The sequence below is a fragment of the Siniperca chuatsi genome, linkage group LG24 (assembly GCF_020085105.1).
Source record: "Siniperca chuatsi isolate FFG_IHB_CAS linkage group LG24, ASM2008510v1, whole genome shotgun sequence".
Taxonomy (NCBI): domain Eukaryota; kingdom Metazoa; phylum Chordata; class Actinopteri; order Centrarchiformes; family Sinipercidae; genus Siniperca; species Siniperca chuatsi.
This window is the reverse complement of record NC_058065.1, coordinates 9,517,608-9,539,007: the sequence shown is the minus strand read 5'-3', so window position 1 is coordinate 9,539,007 and position 21,400 is coordinate 9,517,608. Positions and strand designations below refer to the sequence as shown.

At 39.8% G+C, this 21,400-nt stretch overlaps 2 protein-coding genes across 4 annotated transcripts; both read right to left on the bottom strand.

Annotated features, from left to right (window-relative positions):
• Positions 1 to 23: 23 nt before the first annotated feature.
• Positions 24 to 9,148, bottom strand: cdadc1 (cytidine and dCMP deaminase domain containing 1). Its single transcript, XM_044187833.1, has 11 exons — positions 8,677 to 9,148; positions 7,419 to 7,519; positions 7,107 to 7,284; positions 5,391 to 5,688; positions 4,498 to 4,704; positions 4,263 to 4,387; positions 3,699 to 3,748; positions 2,498 to 2,667; positions 2,144 to 2,333; positions 1,807 to 1,855; positions 24 to 1,630 (listed from the first exon to the last, which is right to left on the bottom strand). The coding sequence occupies exons 1-11, from the start codon at positions 8,774 to 8,776 to the stop codon at positions 1,530 to 1,532; spliced, it is 1,569 nt and encodes a 522-aa protein (XP_044043768.1). The 5' UTR covers positions 8,777 to 9,148; the 3' UTR covers positions 24 to 1,529.
• Positions 9,149 to 9,451: 303 nt separating this feature from the next.
• rcbtb1 (regulator of chromosome condensation (RCC1) and BTB (POZ) domain containing protein 1) lies at positions 9,452 to 19,647 on the bottom strand. 3 transcript variants are annotated; one of them, XM_044188128.1, is made up of 14 exons: positions 19,510 to 19,612; positions 19,378 to 19,407; positions 17,986 to 18,277; positions 16,679 to 16,829; positions 16,020 to 16,186; positions 14,861 to 15,019; positions 14,659 to 14,766; positions 14,387 to 14,529; positions 13,933 to 13,996; positions 13,168 to 13,294; positions 12,881 to 13,007; positions 12,353 to 12,504; positions 12,094 to 12,224; positions 9,452 to 11,428 (listed from the first exon to the last, which is right to left on the bottom strand). In XM_044188128.1, exons 2-14 carry the CDS (start codon positions 19,392 to 19,394, stop codon positions 11,288 to 11,290), a joined length of 1,779 nt encoding a protein of 592 aa, XP_044044063.1. In that variant the 5' UTR covers positions 19,395 to 19,407; positions 19,510 to 19,612; the 3' UTR covers positions 9,452 to 11,287. The 3 variants fall into 3 exon arrangements, with proteins under 3 accessions (XP_044044063.1, XP_044044064.1, XP_044044065.1); XM_044188129.1 differs by lacking the exon at positions 19,378 to 19,407 and having other exon boundaries at positions 19,510 to 19,647; XM_044188130.1 differs by lacking the exon at positions 19,378 to 19,407 and having other exon boundaries at positions 19,491 to 19,640.
• Between the last annotated feature and the right edge of the window lie 1,753 nt (positions 19,648 to 21,400).

Sequence of the window (21,400 nt, the reverse complement as noted above, 5' to 3'; positions counted from 1 at the left end):
CTCTTACAGTGTAAAGAAACCTCTTATATTTTCTTAATAACTTTATTTTCATTTTGTGCGTAATTATCTTGTCAGCCTTAAAAGACGGTTAAACATAACACACATGATGTTTTTCTCTCAGATTTACCTTCTTTCTGTAGGATTTGGACCTCAGTTACAGAAACATTTGAACAGCGTGCTATTGAACCAACAGAAAAAGGTAATGGAATACAATTCAAGTTCAAACAGGTTCTTGTACAGAAAATTAAAGATGGAAGTTAACAATTCCTCAACAATGGATAAATATATTTAAAAAAAAAATGACACCAGAGTCAAGACCACTGGTAGCTTCTAATTTGACCCAATGTTACTGATAATGTTCAGTCTTATTGAAACTAAATCTCATGCTTCCTTTCGTAAAGAGGATGTGCCTCTTTGTCTATACTGAGGAGGATAAATATGTTGGAAGAGATTTGATCTTTCAAGCTTGAGATGCAAACTGAGTGCATGTTGCTTCAGTTCAAATCAAATGAAAAACAACATAATTGTAATATAACTCACACCAACGGCCTTTCAAATGTACGGAGAGATGCTGCGTAGCATCTGCACTAAACCTTATTCAAGTCAACATCCTGGAGAACAGGGGCTACACCCATGGTAACCTGTGCATACATACATACTGTCTTTACATGATGTCTTTATATCCAACATCTTATACCATTTAAATTAAACTATTCACAAATCCACATATCATGGTTTATATTACTGTTATAAATATATATATATATATATATTTTTTATGTTTTGTGTTATCCCTATTTCCTGTCTTGCTCTTCATTTCAAATTGTCCAACACCCACTAGTGTTCCTTACCTCTTCCATCACTGATCCATCCATCCATCACTGATTCATCCATCCATGTTTTCCTTTGAGGTCAGCATGTTGTATCGTTTTCAGCGTGTTCTCGTCTCTCCACCCCACTGACTTCTTAATGACTGGACTTATAAAAGATACAGTGTTAGGTAAGTTTCAGATTAATTATCTGAAGGAGGGCTCCCATTTCTTAGATTTGAGCCTCAAAGGATATGGGGGACTGTCCTCCAATCACCCACCACTAACAATTCCTATTTAAGCAGCCCCTGGTAGTTCATATATAGCCTTTTAGGTGTCAATTTGGTTTTATCACTCAGCATGGTATAAAACATAAACATGCGGATGCAGATTTAACAGTCTAGAGGGACACAGGAAAGATGTTTATGTCTATGTCCTGATTACATAACATACAGACTGACCAATGATCAGTCTCCCAAAAACATGGTTCACAAAATCACTCCCAGCTCTGCATAAAAGGGCAAATAAATAATGTAAAATTATGTGTGGCACAGATTTGATCTAAAGGGAGGAAACAACGTATATTCAGATTTCTCCCAGCTGTAGCTGTGTTGATGCAGCCATAAAATATCAAATCTGTGGCATGTGAGCTAAAAACAGGATTCTGCTTTTGGTATGTCCATATATCTTTCCGTCCATCCATCCAACCGTTGCTGATGTTCAGCTAACAGAAGGTGAGTCGTGGGATCTGTTGGTGCACAGCTTCTTGTTGCTGTGGCTCTCCTGCTCAGCCTGCCTGCTGTGCTTCCCAACATAACCATCTGGAACAAAAGACACTACTGTTACAATACGAGGCCAGGCTGTTTTTTTTTGTTTTTTTTTAGCATATTATAACATCCCTTTATTCATTTCTCTAATATGTAACTCCACTCTACATATCCACTCACTAAATCAGAGCCAGAATGTGAAGACATCAAGATGACAAGGTGGAACTTACTGCCAAGGTGAGGAGAGGACGCCGAGCAAACTGAGGGGCTCCTCTGCCACTGTGAAGACAGAAAAATGTCAGATTCTCCAAGGAAATTTAAAGGCGGGGATCTACTTAACCAAAACATCAGAAAGCTGCTGAGTCAGAGAAAAATGTATTATGAAACAGAATAAATTAACATATATCTTGCTTTTCAACAGATTCTTACATTCTAGCATTGAAAGCTTGAGTGTAGCATGAAGTTTTGATACCTTAAAACCTGACAAATCTTTTTGCATACAAAAATAAAATCTAAAAATCAGCATGTAACAGCATAAAATAGTGAATAAACACTCCATGTTCTCACTATGAACTTGCTGATGTTCTTCAGGCTGCTGAACCTCAGGTAGGAAATGTCCCCCTTGTCCTTGTCCCTGTCCTGGTCGGTGGTGTAGATGTGTGTGATGCCGGCTCCTCTGATCAGAGGGATACACTCATCACACGGACATTTAGTTACAAACAGCATGGTGGGCTCCTCCGGTTTGATGCCTCGAGTCCTAAAAGCATCAGGAGGAACACTTCTGTCAAACACTGTTTAGAATTAGAGGAGACTTCAGCGGGTGGAGCGTGTTAAGACTAGCACACATAGACGAAGATGTTTTTGTGATGGTATTTTTCACATCATTGTCTTCCTCCGCTGTGTAAATGGCTATGTTCTGACCTAAAGGTGAGGGCGTTCTGCTCTGCGTGGACAATGTATCTGTATTTGCGTCTCTGTCGGTCCTCCTGTTTGTTGTCCATCTGGGGGTACTCGGCGTAATGTGAGCCTGCTGGGTAAGCGTTGTAGCCGCAACCCACCAGGTACAGACACCCAGTTCCATCACTGCCAGCCTGGCACAAGAGAGCAGTTCAAAAAGCTCCATCAACAGTATCAGTGAGAAAGGGAATACATGCGAAGTATTACCAATTATTTCTCCATTCTATTTCGGTGTGCCAATGCCAGGGCTCTGGTATTTTGCATGCTGGCTCACTGGCACACCTAAATGGATTGGAACCATCATTGATATTATTATTTCCTTCTATAACAAGTTAAAGGATTAGTTCAACATTTTTGGAATTATGCTTATTTTCTTACTTAGATGAGAAGATTAATACCAATCTCAAGTCTGTATGCTAAATACGAAGATACAGCCAGGAGCCGATTAGCTTAGCTTAGCATAGATAGTGGAAACAGCTGGAAACAGCTAGCCTGGCTCTGTCTAAAGATTAAAAAAAATATCTGCCAACAAGCACCTCTAAAGCTCACTAATTAAGGCTCTCGGCACTAACCCGGCCAAGAGATAGCCAGCACATAACCCCCATAAAACCATTACAACCATTTTCATATTGCGGTCTTTGTACAGATTAAATACACAAGATATAATGTGTTAATAAGTCAGCTGTAGAGGTGCTGCTAGAGGTGCTTTTTTAGTTTGGGACAGAGCCAGGCTAGCCGTTTACCCCTGCTTCCAGTCTTAATGCTAAGCTAAGCTGTCTCCTGGCTGTAGCTTCATATTTAGCGTAAAGACATGAGAGTGGTATCAATCTAATTCTCAGCAAAAAAGCGAATAAGTGCATTTCCCCAAATTCCTTTAAAATATTTCATTTTACATTAAGATACAAGAGTACATTCTCATCATCAAAGCATGAAAGCTGACTAGAGGGATTTGTCAAAAGCTATCAGCGTGAAACAGCACACTGTACCCACCCACACTGAAAACATCAACGCATTAATACACCCAAATCACCCATAAATGGATTTATTTGATCCCATTTTGACCATTGTGTCAAATCCTAACTGACACAGTAAACAGAAATAATGTAATTTTGCACCTGAGATAAAAATAACCAAATCAAAGCAAATTGAAGAAAGGTGTGCTCACCGACTGTCCTTTGGCCCAGATAACTGCACCCACCCCCACTTTAGGGTCCTCTGGAATGAAAATAACAGTATGCATGTAAGGTGACAAATGGCAAACTGACAGGAACGTTGTTCAAAATGACTGTGACCATTAAGCCTGTCATTCAGGAAAATGCCCTACAGGCACGCATCTGTTGCCTCAACCCTTTAAAGATTTGCGATTAACTGTCTCGATACTCACAGACAGAAATCTAACCGTGACTTTAGTTATCTAGGCTTCCTCAGGCTAAATGTCAAAGCAAGTATGCTGTTACATTAAACTAAACAGTGCTCGGACTGACATCCAGCCAAACTTGAACTGTCAGACTACTTTTCCCCAGTTTGACAGACACATTATTATTCATTACTGACTCTGATTTTTTTTTCTTTTCCCTTTGATTGTAGTTCATTTTAGCTGCTTATAGCAGCATGTAGTGTTATCATGTCTTTTTGTTCAGTCTGACCTGAAACAGGATATGTACTGCTATGCTGAATCCCCCTCGAGTACTGTGAAGCATTCTGTGACAAGCTGAAAAAGACAACAGACCTGTTCTATAAGCCAGGAGCCTGGCTTGGATGATGCAATGGCGAGCCATTTCTTGGGGTAGTCCCTCATAACGAGGAGGCAGGGAGGACTTGGCTAGTAATGGCTCAGGGGTCGAATGCTGTTCCCTGGGTAACAGGAACAACACAATCAACAACAAATACAACTGTAGATGGCAAGCGCATGAAGATACCCACTCCAAATAAATAAATAAACAATGATAAACAGTGTTTCTAACCTGTAGAAGCCGTAGTGTTGCTGTGGCACCCCAGCAGCCACTGCAGCTAGAACCTCCACCAGCTCCATCATGTTGTGTCTCAGGTTGGAGAAGTATGGCTCCACACAGAAGTTCTCCAGACCCATTTGGGTCAAAATCTCCCGGTGCTGCCGAGACGACTCGACCAGGAACTGTCTGGAGAAATCCTTCAGGTGTCTCGTCCGCTCTCTGGAAAGCAGGAAGAATTTCTCCTGTTTATATGCAACACAGCTACTTTTTAAAAAATGAACTGAAATGCAGACTTTAATTCTGATACACTGAAAAAGAAAAAAACCCTTGCAGTTAGTTTTAGAAAACTGCAAAGACATGTGATTTTGAGCTCCAGTCTCACTTTATACAGATTTTAGTCAGTCTGCATATTTCATGAGTTTCATGAGTGATTATTTGAAATGAATTTGGCTTGCAGGTAAAAAAGATTAATGGTTCCAGGTGAAATATTTTAGCATATTTCACGTTTGCTTCACTGATTAAAGCAAAGGCGTAAAGACGATTTTTAAAATCCTAATTTTGTTTTTCAGCAGTTTTATAGTTTTAGTTTGATTTACTCACTAAAAATAAAGGTCTTCATATGCAACTGGACATGACTGGACTGAGAGCCAATAGCCTTGTTTTTGTAATGGCACAGAGATGTGACATTTAATGGTTGTTAGAGATTTAGTTGTGTTGACTGCACATCAGCACCTTGTCACATCCCTGTGACCACCACTCAAAAGTAGAACAGTAAACTGAAAGTAACTCCTTAAAGTGAGTTCTGAGAGCCAGAAATCTCTGCATCTAGCCAAGAAATGACTTAGTTATTCTTATTACTGCTGCAGCAACAAAGGTAGGTAGGTAGAGTAGGTACAATATGGTACCTGTTGAAGAGTTCCTCTGTGTTCAGCCCTGGTTTATTACCAGTCACTCTCTCCATGAAATCACACTCTCTGGACGTCTCGTCAACAAACTGCGCCATGCCGGGCGCCAGCGGCTGCAGCAGCACACAGATGTGAGGACAGCTGTTGGACTTCAGCTTCTCTGTTGCCACGGCGTCCAGCGCGGCCTCCTCTGTGATGCAGTCAGGAGGACTGTGGGAGTTTGAATGGTTTGTAGAGGTGGACCTCAGCATGCTGACCTCAGGGTCTCCGGGCCAGAAGGAGATCTGACTGACTCCAGCTAGAGAAGAGCAAACAGCATCATCAGTATTTGTTTCCAGTTACTGTTAACTTTTCCCAAGCGTGAGGTCAGAAAGACAGTTCCAAAGTTCAGCTTACTGCTGATGTATAAAAAGTCAGTATTTAGACTTTCGTTACACCCTTTACAAAGATACTGCTTGTCAAGACAGGGTCTTTCAAAATAGGCTGAACATAAAAGTAAATGCCTGACAAATTCCTATGCACTGACAAGTTGAAAGAGCATTTCGGAAGGTTTTATACTGATCTCTGCAGACAGAGGAGATGTTGTGGTTTTAACGAGATGTACTGGCACTTCCTCAGTTACCAGAAACGCTGCAGGTTTTTCTGGCTACAGTTTGGGTTGGTGCCTCAACAGAAAAGCACAGAGGCTAGAATGAATGAACGTTTTGTGAAGCAATAACAATGAGCAGGTATTTTGCTTCTAAAAGTTCGTGCAAAATATCTGGAGCCGGTTGCACCAGCTGTTCATAGGTTCACACCTGTCTTTACTTATAATGCAAGAGTTTACCGATTAAAGATTTACTTTGATGTTACTCAAATGAAATGGGTGGCACAACAGCATAATTTGGCTCCTAAAACTGATTATTGAAAGTTAGGTTATAACTTGTGATGCTGCAATGACTTCTTCTTTACATTCTTCATTGTTCCTTAGAACTTTATACACAAAGCGAATAGCTGTTGCTACTCAATCCTACTTTGAAGTAAGTGATTTCAGTGTATTTTGAATTGAAACATGCTTAAGTGGCAATAATATCTCCTTTGGACAGACATCTTTCTCTGTCAGGGATCGATATGTGGAACTCTTTAATCACAGAACTCAAAATAGCTCATGAAAGGGATCATTTTAAACTGAATAAACTGAAACAGCTTTTAAACAGGGACCAATGCTTTTCATTGAGTTTTTTTATTGTGGTAATTTTGTTGTGGTGTTTCTCTATGTTTTCCTGTTGAAATGTCTGTATTTGTATGAAGGCCCAACTTAGCCTGATAATCAGACTGAACTGCCGTTTTGTTTCACTTTGTTCATTCAATATTGTAACAAATTGGAGATGTGAGTGAATCTCGGAGATGTCTGAAACCAATTAGGCCTGCAAACTAGGCTAGGCTATAAATATCATGTAACATTGGTCTTATGTACTTCTCCCTATAAACTGAATATTTAAATAAATAAAATGCTTTTAGTGTGGTTGTACTGTGGCAGATGTCGTACAGTTTGTTTGACAGAATGAGCAGAGAGACCTACAAAGACAGACCTCTTCTTTGGGAGATAACGACAGTATCACATAGCATTTTTGCCATAGTCTGTTGTTTGCAGGCACCTTTTCAATTTCTCAACCTCGTTGTATCTGTCTACTAATCTCTCTGTCATCTATCTAAAGTCCCTCCCTCTCTCCTCACCGTTGATGATCATCTTGAGGCAGGTAGCGCAGGGTCTCCTAGAGAAGTACAACTGACAGTCAGCCAGGCAGGCGCCATGTTGGATGATGGCTGCCTGTCCTGCATGGAGATCAGGTCCTGAACAGTGGAGTCCCACCACCTTACTGTCCCGCACCACCACCAGACCCATCCCACGGATCTGGAACACAGCAGATTCAAAACTATTACTTAACATGCTCGAGTGCTGGGACGGAGCCTACTATAACTCACTGTAGTGTATGCTAAATGTGTAGTAGATCAAGATGGTCTCTCTCTCTGTGTTTGTACACCAACCTGATTGTGGTCATCTTCTTCAGGTTGCTCCTGTGGGAACAGCTCCATCCACAAACTCAACAAGGTAAACATGTTTACCTTTGATAACCTGGAGCTATGACCTGGACGAGAGACAAAAAGTGAGTCAACTTGTCTGTACTTTGCCGACAAACTGTCTTCGAGCAAAGGCGTAATTACACTGGCTGGTGTGAAAATGTGGAATGTCATGTATATGAAGGAGAGCAGGAGTCAAAGTTTTGGACAGGTTGAAAGCTGAACTAAAGTCTCCTCGAGCTGCTTCCACGTCCTAAACCTGACTTATTGCTGTGACCATGCAGCTATATTATTTACCTTATCTTAGTTATCTCGTAGAAAAGGTTTCAGTCGTAGTCATCTGGACACTGTTTTCAGAATCAAGACGTTTCGGCTCACATCCGGAAGTCAATCTCAATTGTGCAAATGAGAATGACTTCTGGATGGGAGCCGAAACGTCTTGATTCTGAAAACATTGTCCAGATGACTACGACTGAAACCTTTTCTACGATGGAACACTCCTGAACGAATTACGGACTACATCGTCTTGCTTATCTTAGTTACTTATTTGCCACCCAAAATGATTATGTCCATGTCAATTTATGTCGGCTCACTTTCATGGTGGAGGAACTGAATATTACTTGTTCACCAAACTGCCAGCATAGAGGGGACACTGGAGCTGACGCTTGAAAATGCTTGGCTTTTAAATAGACATGAAGGGATCTGATCTTGTTTTTTTGTTCTCCAGTGTAATCATAATAAAATCAATAATGTATTTCCGCAATTTCCCCTTAATAAAGTTCTCTATCTAAACCTTGGACCCACTCAGCTGGACTCGGCTAAGACAGGAGCTAAGGATACTAATAATTTAAGATATTACAATGTAGGTGACTTGATGAATAAATCAATGTTTTCCTGAAAATATGAATGATTCTTGTTCATATTTGTGTGGCTTGTGATGATGACAGCTCATATCTCACTGTCACAAGGATGGATACTTTCTGCAGGACAGCGTTTGAAATAAATCATGATAATGTGAATTTTCCCTCTGCTATACGTTGCTGAGATAATCATGATTATATTAGGAATGCTGCTATCATAAACACTTAGAAAAGACGTAGCTACAATATTAGCTTGTACTGGTCAACTGTCTCTCTCTCGCCTCTCTCATATACCAGCTGTTTTATAACAGAACAGAAACCTATGTGAATAAAACATTACAACATGAACTCTTTCTCTGGCTCACCTTGTACTCTGCTGTCAGTTTGAGTGCTGCTGTCTCTCGTATCTCGATCTGGCCAGGACTGGCCCGGATCGGCTCGGTTCCTTATCTCGCTTCCTTCCATTCAATCCGCCAGCTAGCGTAATAATACTTCGTCCGGGTGTTACCGGATTTCAATAAGACAAAGAGCAACTAGCAAGATGATAACAGTTCAGCCACAATGATTATTAACCTGGTATACGGTGTCAAGCCGGACAGCTATTCACTGGACACTATTTCCAGTCAGTACTTTCAAAATAAGCCATACAAACGAACCAAATTGGTTATTTGCAAAAGAAAAAAACAGCTGTGCTTAGAGCAGAATATGTAACATAAATAAAATATAGCCATATTTCCTTCTGAAATTACCCTGTCACATTAGTCTCTGAATATTTAGAAATGTCAAGAGACAATTAAGTTAGCTAAATCGCGGTCGGTAGCTTGACAGTTCCGGGTTATAACCTCTGACGTCACCACGCGGGCGGGGCAACGAGTACAACAGGTTGAACAGGTGACAGCACACTACTACGTTATCATGCATCTTCATATAAATGCTGCTTTTAATACCCTATGAAGAATTAGCTCCTTTAGTATAAAACACTAATCATTCAAATGATAAGATTTTACCTTGTTTCAAACTTGAATCGGCTGGCAGCAATGTATTGAGGTGTAATCTAACGCCAAGAAATCTGTACACAATAAGAATTAGCTAATAAGGGACTACCTTAGTGCAAACAATGAATTATATATGGAAACAAAGCAGAGTTTGTAGTTATTTATTTCTTTCTTTCAGAAACATGTCATCCCATAACTAAATATAAAAAACAAAGTAAAATAACATGTCACAGTTATGTAACAGTCATACAAATCCCAACATTGTAATGCTGATCACCACAAAGTAAACCATTATATATATATAAGTTGACTTTACCAGTAGTTTTATAAACTTGTCCTGTGTAAATAAAAGCTTAACAAAGCAAATAACAAACAATCTTATTCTTTCCAGTTTGCTTTTCATATAAAAACAAGAAAACTGTAAACCTTTTCCTCATTCCACTAAAGCATTAACTACCACAGACACCTAACCTCAATGCATCTGTAATTGTTTTCTAACCTGAATGAAACTGCTTTAAAATAAACAGAGATCCTACTCAAGTTCAAACCAAATTAAAAATGTTCTTTCAAGCATTTGAGTACATCAAGAAATAAAAACAGATGTAAACAAAACTTTGCTTTACTTTACTGTGCTTTAGCTTGCAGTGTCTTCAGTGCAGTGTATTTTCACTGTATCTACAGAAAAACCTGCAGAAAATGTGATAAATTACCAAGGAATTACTAAGGAACCATTTTGGTCTTACTGAGTTTGTGGCGTTGCCTGTTTTTTTCCTCTCCATTTGCCCCAATAACATTAGCAAACACAAACAGTCACGTTAGATCAGTTTGTTGAAGGTCCTAGCATAATAAGGACTATAAGGTCATTCTTGGAATATAAAGCATCTGTAGCATACCACCTGCCTTAGATACAATTTACAACTCTTACACTTGCAAGGATGGAAACAAATCTGCTACTAAGTTTCTAGTGCAACATTCATTAACTCAGTTTTCTAGTCTTCCCTTCCACAGCGTTTGACATCATTTGAACCATTACTGTTTTACTGAATACGAAGAAGAAGCAACTGTAGTTTCTTAAAGTGCCATAGAGCAAAAAGTCAGACAGAATGAACATACCAAAAGAATACAGACTTGAGTAAAAAAAGAAAAATATTATACATCTCACATTTTGAACTTCCAAAATGTACAGAATACCAGCTGAGAGAACACTTAAAATAACCAGCCATGTGACCCATAACAACCCACAGTAGGATCTGGATCGACTGTGTATGCTGATGCCTCTGAACGGGACTCAGCTTCTCTTTATCAACTCAATTGCTTCAAGAGTTACAATAAATTTAAAGGTTCAACACATCCAAGAGCTACTTTTGCCTGAACACAAAGACTGCAAATTGAAAATGAAAGAAATGGAAAGTAACTCAAAGATGTGTTTCACTACAGTGGTAACAAGAGTCCTGGCCAGTGTAAGTCAGTTATCTAAGCTCTTTTAACAAAAGATCTCTTCAGTTCCCTAACAAAGACACAGACTCTGTTCTTTGAACTAGTTTTCTATTCCTTCCATGTTTTTGGTCTCCTATATTAACTTTTCCAGAAGTAAAGGAAGACATGTCAGGACATGTAAGCACTGGGCAAGAAAACAAACAAAAATTCAAGTATACATACAGCTTGTAAAGAATACAATACAATGACAGATAAAGACGCCATGACCACAGGAATTGGCCAAAGTGCTGATTTCAGATCCATGGATATTGGAGCTTAAATTCCAGCCCAACATCTTGTGAATGATGCTGCTTATGTGCCAACATGTGCTTCAGTAAATATGTAAATCAACATTTCAAAGAAAGGGCCTTCGCTTTTTTATAGGAATGTGATCGGAACTGATATTTTTGGAGCAGTGACGCACCAGTGCTGCTACACTCTGAGCACAACCACATCCACTTGGCCAGAATATCATTTATAAATTGTAAAAACGTAAGTGTACCACTCAGTTCTTGAAGGCTCCGCAGCGGCTAGCTCTGCTGATAAACTCCTTGAGCATTGCGCCGTCCACCTGCCAGAAGGCTCCAGTCTGAGTCACCTGAGTCAGATGGTTTACACAAAACCTGAAACAAAACACTTCCAGGTCCTAGAAAATGACAAATAATATGAGATAGGATTAGAATATACAAAATATAATGTAATGTAATGTAACAGAACAGATCAGAACAGAATAGGAAAGACAAAACGATCCCTCTGGAGAATACAACGCCACAGCAGCAACACAGTACAGTGTAGGAGGCCTTTCTAGAATAGAGGTGCATGTAGTTCACTGTGTGTACACTGGGTGTCACCTTTTTCTGTGGTCAACAGAAGGAACTTTAAATCAAGTGTTACGAGACAGAGGGCAAATTATTTTTGATTGTGTTGCCAGAAAAAAATGCTACTGGGATTTTTATATTTGTAAAAGTTTTATGGAGAATTTGTTGACTGCAGTAATGGATTCTTACATCAGTACTATTTAAAGGAAAATTTAAAATTTAGTGTTAATTTCACTAGACGTGAATCAGAAGACGACGAGACGGAGCTACGGCAACAGGCAGCATGCACGTTGGCGCATGCGCACAATGAACATTGTTGGTACAATGATACATTGTTACACTCGTCAATCACTATCCCATTTATGCAAATCCTCAGTTGCATTAAATTCACGCTATTGTAAAGTATAAGAAAATAGGATGAACCATTATAATTAACCATTACACCTTAACCCTGGCATTACAATACTGTGGTGCACAGTATGTCTGTGTGTACCTCTGCGTCGTATCGTATGGCGGCAGACAGCAGGGTGAAGGCGTTTTCGACAGTGATTCCTCTCTTGATGATCTGCTGACACAGACGTTTCAGGCGGTTTTCACAGTAAGAGGTGGCCAGGTCCAACAGGCCTGCAGCCAACACACAAACAACAACACACACAGATGCAGTATAAATATATTTCTATAAAAACACCCAAACTGATTAGAAACCATAGAAATGAGAGAACATAGTATTTGACAAATGTATTTGTGCTAACCGATGGCATCCTCAGGTGGAAGGTCAACAGTGTCTGTGTAGAGAAACTGCAGGAAGGATCTGTAGACGGGGTAAGAGAACTGGCCAATTTCTATCACCTCCTGCTGATCCTCCGACCATTGGGAGCGAAACATGGACCGGAAATGCTCACACCTACTCCAAACAAAACAAAAGATATATATATATATATGGCTGGGTATATGGGCTGAGTAGACACTGAGTATATCGAAAAAACTGTTAAGTAACAAAAGCGGGCATTGAATGTATGGTCATAATCTTGTTTGCTTGTTCTTTGATCAGATAGTTCCTGATTTAAATACAAATGTTGCCAATTTTAGACCATTTTATTTAGACAAAATTCTTGTACAGCTGCTTGTGTTTAGACAACATTTAACATTTGAGAAGCTTGGTTTCTTTTGTTAAAAGAAAAAAGGGTTTGTATAAAAAGCAATGCTATCAATAACTTAGCATAATTACTTAATTACTTTTTAGTTATATCTGTATCTCACATGCGCATGAACACACGCACCTGATCTTCAGCACAGCTTTGTGAACGTGAATGCATTTGCCGTCAACGCTGAATTTAAGGTCAGCCGTTTCTGGACTGTCAAACTCTTTCTTCAGAGCCTCCGCAACAGTCAGGAAGTCATCATGCTCTGGAATAAAGCAGAATACAATAATCACCCTTCTTTCCCCATTCATGTTATGTTTTAAAATTTAAAATAGAACCTCCTTTTACAATGTTAACAAAACATCTGTTTAAGACAATCATACTGCTGAGGATTAACGCCCTCTCTCTCTCTCTCTCTTTCTCACCCATAGATGCGAGCCTCCACATGATGGAGGGTGTGGCGAAGCAGGCGAAGACGTCATCAGTGTTGGTGAAGTGTGTGACGTGCGGCATGACAATGGATTGACCCCGACACTGACCCCACATATACACCTGGAGGAGAAACACTGTTACTAGCATCCCAATCACAGACATCGTCATTGTATAATACAATTCAGGGGCACAGACTGGGGAGTGGTGACGATGCAGCCTTTTTCATGGAAGACATTTGACATGTCACAATAGAAAAAGCACAAGCTCAGTTTCAGGGTCCTGGTATTGTGCCTGCTGGCTCACTGTCACACTATCATGGCTTATTGAGACACTTGAATAAAACAGAGCCATTGCTAACGTTATTAGTAACACCTGTGCTTTAGCTACTACGACAAGTGCAAATGTCTGCTGTGAGAAAGGCCTATTTAGCTCTGATTTACCACTGTTTCCCCTCTGCGTCAATACACCACACAGTATGAGGCTGATATTCATTTTTTACATAAACATTTTTGATAAAGAGCCATTAAATTTGGTCTTTAAAGAGTTGTGACCAAGATATGTAAGATATATAAGCGGGCCATTTTACAGCTGAAAAATAAACTTGTCAGTGCTCTCTGGAGGACAAACTATGACCCAAAACTGAAATAAACCCTTAAGCCCTTGTACAAACTCTGAAAGCAGGAAATACAAAAAAATCCACCCACAAATGATCAAAACACACATGGAACTATTGTATACAAGATTAATTGCATATATACCTGCCCGCTTTGGGTCTTGGCTGCTGAAGTATGTGTTGAATGGCATGCTGCGACCTCTACAATCCTGTTGAATGAGATATGTGTTAACAAATGGGCATGTTTTCATTTTCAAGTATGTACAGAATTACATGGGAAGTGCAAATATTGTGTTCTAGCCACAACAAGAAGAAAACTTGACAACTGTGTCAGGGAAGGACAACACACTGGGTGTTTTTACTGTGGCAGGATTTGGTCTAATAGTCATTGTTCATGAGGGGGAGCAACTCTTATGGAGTTCCTTTTGCCCACTGACATCTACTTAAGACCAGGAACGGAAGTTGAAGTACAGAGGGAGGAAATGAGGACAGGAAACAGGAAGTTTAAGTCTTAACAGGATGGGAAGAAACTTGCCTTGTCTGTCCTCCAAATACAAAGAACTACTGCTCTGAAAATCAGCCGCTCCTTCTCCCCCTACCTCTCTTTATCAGCCATGATTTGTACAGGGCTGAGGTGGTTGCTCTTGTTGCCAGTTCCCAGTTGACCGTAGGTGTTTGCTCCCCAGGTATACAGCAGCCCCTCATCTGTTAGAGCCAGGCAGTGGCTGTAGCCTGATACAATCTGGAAAACAGGGAACACTTGAGTCATGAGTGAGTCATGCATTGAGACACGTACATGATAGCCATCATTTTCATCAACCTTGGCATACACAATATCACCAGTCAGCATTACATTAGGTTGTTGTCTTACCTGTTGAATACACAGCCCTTGGAGTGCAATGAGGCGGCAAGGCGTCAGCTGGTTTCCATTGTTACCAATACCCAGCTGTCCATTACCATTGTAGCCCCAGCCATAAACCTAGATACACATAAAACAATCCTGTGTTTTACAATTACTGTGTTAAGTTCAGATTTCTCACTGGGATCATTAAGATTTCATGTTTTCAGTTCACCTCTCCGTTGTCGACCAGAGCCATGGAGGAGGTCTGTCCACATGTGATGCCAACTGCAGTCTTGCCCTGCAGGCAGCCAGTGACTTTCCTGGGGTAGGGCTGGTTGGCTGTGGAGCCTGAGCCAATTTGGCCACAGTTATTATAACCCCATGCAAAGACCTGGATGGGCATGGAGGCAGGTCAGGACCAGCGATGCAACACAGTCAAATATTGATGGTTGAAGTTGTAGTGCGAGAAAAGCCAAATTTCTCAGTTTTACAATTATTATATAATGTTTTTACATGGATTTACAAGGCTTTCCAATTTAAGTCTGTTGTAATTTTAAAAATAGTTCTCAGGTTGCAAGAAAGAGCTCCTTGTGAGTAATCCTGAGACAATTTTCTCATTCAGGAGACAATAAAAGCAACCTTGAATCTTGAACATTAATCTCACAAACATCTTAAAATCATCCACTTAAATCTCTAAATCAGCACTGATGGGATGCACATTTGCCAGATTGAGAGTGGTATCGATCTTCTCATCTCACTCTCAGCAAGTGTATTTCCCAAAATATCAAACTATTCCTTTAAGACAGATCTAACTTTAACGTGCCAACAAGCATCATGTGCAATTACACAATGCAGACAGACAATGCAATATCTACACAATACAGTGAAATGTACTACTGTGCAGTTAGTAACATTTAACATGGTAACAGCCTTTCCTGCTTGCCACAAACACAGCCTAATTAGCTGTAATGCCTTGGGGGTTAAAAGTAAGCTGCTTAGTCTGACAGTGGCAGGAGCGGGAGGTGGCTACGTCAAGGTTTTCAAGTGACTCATCTAAAACCAAACATGACAACGTAACATCAGATTCTTGTGTTTTTCTAATTAAATGATGATATGGCCAATTATGTGTCATATATGAATCAAGTCTCACAACTCTTTGAGACCTTTCCAAAATTCTTCCTTAACAACAATACATTTTCCCATGCAACAGTTGTAATATTGTGTTTTAACTGCCTTTTTGCTTCTAAATGAACTAGTCATCACCAGAGCTGCAGAAGATTAGTATGGAGATGCCTTGGTTTAAATTGTTGCAGTATGATTTTTGACTCCCATGGGAATGACAACATTTATCTCAACCCCCAGGGGTGTTTAAGTCTGAAAATAACACCTACCTCTCCATCCTCAGTGAGGGCCATGGAGTGATGCGAGCCACATGCCACTTCTCTCACTTTCTTGTTCTGTAGGTTAGCGGTGACCAGCACCGGAGACAGTCCCTGATTGGTGGACCCATTCCCCAGCTGACTATAGCCATTGTGGCCCCAAGCAAACAGATTTCCATCTGCAATAAATCAACAAAGATTACACGAGTCAAGATCATCCAGACTTTCACCAGCCAAATGTTTTCACAGGAGAAAGGACCAAAAAGTCCATAGAATCTAACAAAATAATCTAAACTCAAAGGTGCAATAAAAATTCCCACCTTAACCGACATGAATCTGAGCTGTTCGCTATCAAGGACAAAACTTTAGCAGCCATCTTTCAAGCCAACTGAGTGAAATATCACTTTAACCCAGCTGATGCAAACACAAGTAATTCCTATTTAATTGAATATATTTTCAAATGTCTACATTACATTTCCCTGACAGTTGAAAGGAGCCACATGAAAGAACCTCTTATCCAAGAAACTTAATATCATCAAATGACGTTGTTATATACAGGATAGGAGCACTTATACTTGCCAAGGTTAAAGGTGAGAGGAGCAGAGACACATGGTGTGAGCAGACGATTTACAGACTAAATGATTTATATAGCTAGCATAAGGAATACCTACCCTCAGTAGCCAATAAGACGTGGGGCCCGCTGCCATAGCTCAGGCTGACTGCCTTCTTCCCCCGCAGGAAGTCCAGTTTCTTTGGCACAATGGTGCTCAGACTGTCTCCTGTACCAAGGCAGCTACTGCTGTTCAACCCAAACACAAATACCTGGGAAATAATACACACACACACACACACACACACACACTAACATAAACATAAACATACAACATAAACTAACATAAAAGAGGGAGTAAACTTAAAAACTGTATTTTTTTGTTAGCTGTAACTGTACAACAAACAAAACTGCCAGGAACACAGGTACATAGAAGGTACAGAGAAATCCGAGAAGCAATGTGGTGCACACTAAATACATATATGCAGGTACAACAACAGACTATTGTAACATTTTGGCTTACATGGTGTAATAGTGGTCTACTGATAGTGATATGCTGACATTCCAGTCATAAGGACAATGAAAGCAATGTTTCGTGTTCCTGCAGTGTTTTATAGCAGAGGTAAACTACCCTACCTCTGCTACCATCAGAAGAAATACACCCTTCTCTGAAATAAAACATAAAACTTCATGGAAAAGAGCAGAGGTGCTATTTGACACTGCAAATGCCATTTATTTAATAAGCGTGGCTGTTGTTTAGGCCATCATTTACTGAAAGAACTGATCATGAGATGCATCAGGATCTGGGTGGCTTACCACCTCTGCTAAACCATTTCTGGAGGAAACCTTGCAATGTGAGCTCTTATTCTCAAACAATCTTATCACCTGGAGACAGTTGATTGCTTTATTCAACTTTTAAACTCAGGTGACGGTTTGCTCAGTTTCTAGGCTAAGGTAGCTGACAATAACTCCCGCATTTCACAATCAGTTAAATCACACTTGATGTACAGCCAGATTCATACTTTTGTACACTTGATGCACTTTTGAACTTGATGAACACAAACCTAATGACTGTTCGGATTTTGGAAAACACATACTTGAGCATAGACAGTCTGAACAAGTGTTAAGATTTAGATGCTGCTGTTAAAGAGCATGGAACATAATGTCAAATTTGGTTTAATAAACTGAGCACCTTGGGATCAGCATACAGCACGCAACCACATAGTTTATCACCAGTTGGTGTTCTTACACCATGGAAAACAGCAATTTGATGAACAAAATGACTCATTTAAAGTAAAACTGCATTAAAAGATGAAACAATTAGTCTAGTAGCATTTAAAGAAATAATAATACTTTAAAATCTTTAAATTTAGATGAATGAAGACTTTGGAAAGAGGCAGGACATACTGTCTCACACACACTCCTCACCTCATTGCCATGTGTGATGTAGATGGCTTCATTAGCAGAGATTCCAAAGACACAGGCCTGTCGAATTGTGGCTAGTTCCTCAGTGTTAAGCAGAGAGAACAGGGGCCACTTACTGACATCCACCATGGCTCCTGCAAAACTCAGCCTTCCTTGTCGGGGAGGAGGAGTCAGGGCTGACGAAGGAGAGGAGTGAGGAATAGGAGGGGGATGACGAGGAGAAGGGAGGACTTGAGGAGGAGGAGGCGATGTTGGAGGAGGTGGGTAGCAAGGAGCAGAATCATCCCTGCTGACACTTCAAAAAGGACAAGATCAGAGGTAGTTGTGAATGAATGGAACAAAGCGTAGAAAATGGCTCTTTCTACTAATAATTTTGATAAATTTTGTTTTGTAAAGGCAAAATGTATTTTTCTCCCTTTCTTGGGGGTCTCCGGACAGAAAACCACATTAAAAACAACATATTTATATTAACAGACTGGGCTTCATAAACCTGTAGTAGACAGATTGGACAGATATAAACATACACAGACAGATGCACTCAGAATTGCATGCAAAAAAATAATTCAGTAGTTCTTAATCCATGTGTGAGAACAGGAAGTTGAAGAAACTTTCATCAACTTTAAAGGAAAAGGAGAATCCCCGGTTTATGTCACCACTAGCTCATGGAAATGAAGCGTGACATGCAGTCAAAGCAGCACAAGTGATCTATTATAGCAAGGCTTCATGCTTCATATATTCTGCTGGCCTTGAAATTGGCCAAATTCTACACAAAATCTGTCAATTAAATGCATTCTTGCTTATAGGCAAAATGTTCAATATCTCGTTCAGCAGCTATGACTCATTACTTTCCTTAACCAAATCCGCCATTCAATTCGGGATATATGCCAACTTCAGTCAACACTTCTAGTGATATAGGGTCATATAACTCCCTATGGAAGGCCAAACTGATGAGTACTGCACATTCTGAAAGTGATGGGCATAATATTTATAGCTTTGTTGGGAAAAACGCTGCTAGTTGTGTGTAAATTATTGCCAAACTCTAGACATACTAACGTGGCTCACAACGATTAAGAAAAGCCACTGAGTCATATATCATTAGATATGTCCTGTAGCTGACAAGCAGGGGGAAACTTTTAAATTGCTCTAATTTTGAGTGGAGTTCGGGTTCCGTCCTCTCCATCGGGGCTAGCCAGAACACATAATAATAGAACATTGTCAGCGAGCTAAAACTGCGTTATCTTACACAAAGGCTCCCTTTTAAACATGTAAATGGATCAAATAAAAAGAGATTTTAGCCATTTAGTAAGGCACCACAGCAAGCTAACTGGCACTGAAGCATATGGTAAACGGGAGACGCTAGTAGCTTAGTTAAGCGCTTTCCTGTGCTCTTCCTACCTAAAGCATCGCTCCATGACAACGAGACAACTGAGAAAAGATAGACAGACAGCGATATTTAATTACATTATGACTATCATTGAAACACCCACGTCAACAATATGTAAACTAACATTAATGGTATAAAGTTACCCGACTGAAACAGTTCGCCCGGTGTTGTCAACAGTAAATCCGCCTGATAAAACTGCGTCGAGTTGGGCCAATTCTTCTCTTCTTCGTCTTCTTCATTTCCGGCAGAGTAGACGATGCATGGGCGTATTGCTGCCCCCCTCCGGTCATTAGTTAAACAACTGTTAAAAACTTGCCTTTTATTTTTTCATTGATCATGTCCAGTATTTTTGGGAGAATACACCGTTAGCCCAAGCTCAGTCAGACCCATTTATAATTCATGATTATTAAACATGCGATTAACAAAACATGTGTGATGCACATCGGGGATAGAGTTTCTCATTATTTAACACATGACAGCCTTGTGGCCAATTAGCCCCTTCCCCTCTCACTACATCTAAAATCAATACGTCAACTTCATGCAAAATTCTTGTAACATATAGTTGAATGCGAACCCAGCTAATGTTAATTTATGTTGTCCTATCCATAACAAGAAGCATTTAGTTTCAAAGGGCCCCACAATACCCATACAAACATTTTGTTTGCATCCTTTGCATTAAATTTATTTAATACCGAGGGTGCATCTGATTCAAATATCATGAAACCAGTATCAAACGCTGACTATTATTTGATAGATCATGATCATGTTCCTCACACAACCCTCACTTGTTGTCCCAGACAAACACCTCGACACGTTTATGATCTTGTCACATTTTTCAACCTTCTCAACATGGATCATCCATATCGTCCCCTCCTCCAACCAGTTTCCTAAAAACATGAAAAAAAAGTAACTCCTTCTGTTAAGGTCTCTTGTCAGTTTCATTCTTCTTAAAACAAGAAACCACTGTGTATACATTGATTTTGGTTTATTTAATTTTTGACACTGATAATTTGAGTTCTCATTTTGTTGCATTCATTTGATTGATGATGAACTAATGGACAAAAACATGCACAGTTCATTTCAGTAATATTTCATGTCTTTCTTTCTATCACAATAAAGTTGTACTTGTTGATTATGCACAAAAACACTTTGTATCATGGTTTTCATGCATTATTAGTAACACATTCAAGTTAAGTGAACTAAATGTTTTATAAAATGCACATTTGCATATCAGTCAGACAAGTTTTGATGGTTTATAAGTTGCAAAACTGCAGTTAAAAAAGCGAAAACTAAGCATTTTAATATCTGCAGTGGCTACCACCGCCCCATGCACTTGTAGTTTTCCTTGGCAACCAGCAGGTGGAGTACTACCACATAGATCTGGGCTCATGGATGTGCTGCATCATTTGGGATGCTCTTAGAGTGATACAGTGCCAGAAAATTAAGGTTTAAGCTTTTGGTTTTAATATGGGGTCACTTCAGTTTTCATGATTCAGTATACGAATTCCATGATGGTTTTCAAACATTGGACTTTACTGAAAAATGTATTCATTAAATGATTTTGAAGATTAGATTCTCAATCTAATAAGACTATCAATAGCAGCTTTTCTAGTTCAAAAACATGCTGAGTCAAAGCTTTCTACTTCAAATTCTGCAAAGGCCTGCGTGGAAGGATTTCATTGATTCTAAGGAAAGGGAGTCAATCAGAATCAAGTCCGAATATATTCACCAGTTTTGGTTTGATGTGTATAAAAGAACCATTTTTGTTTATTTTTCATTTTTTTCTGCCATTTGTAAAACCTGTTTTATATCACATGGGGATCACATTAGGCAGGCCACGTTGTGCTTTTCTCTCGGAGCTGCAGCCAACAGATCAATACATCAGCAGGCTTAGTGCTAACCCACTTTTCAATAGCCTGGTGTCCACTACATGCTCCCACAGGCATTCAGTCTACAAATCTGCCACTCAGAAGCAAGTGCTGACAGTCTTTTGGTAGACAATTGCTGGAGGGAGTTATAAATTGCCTTTGCTTA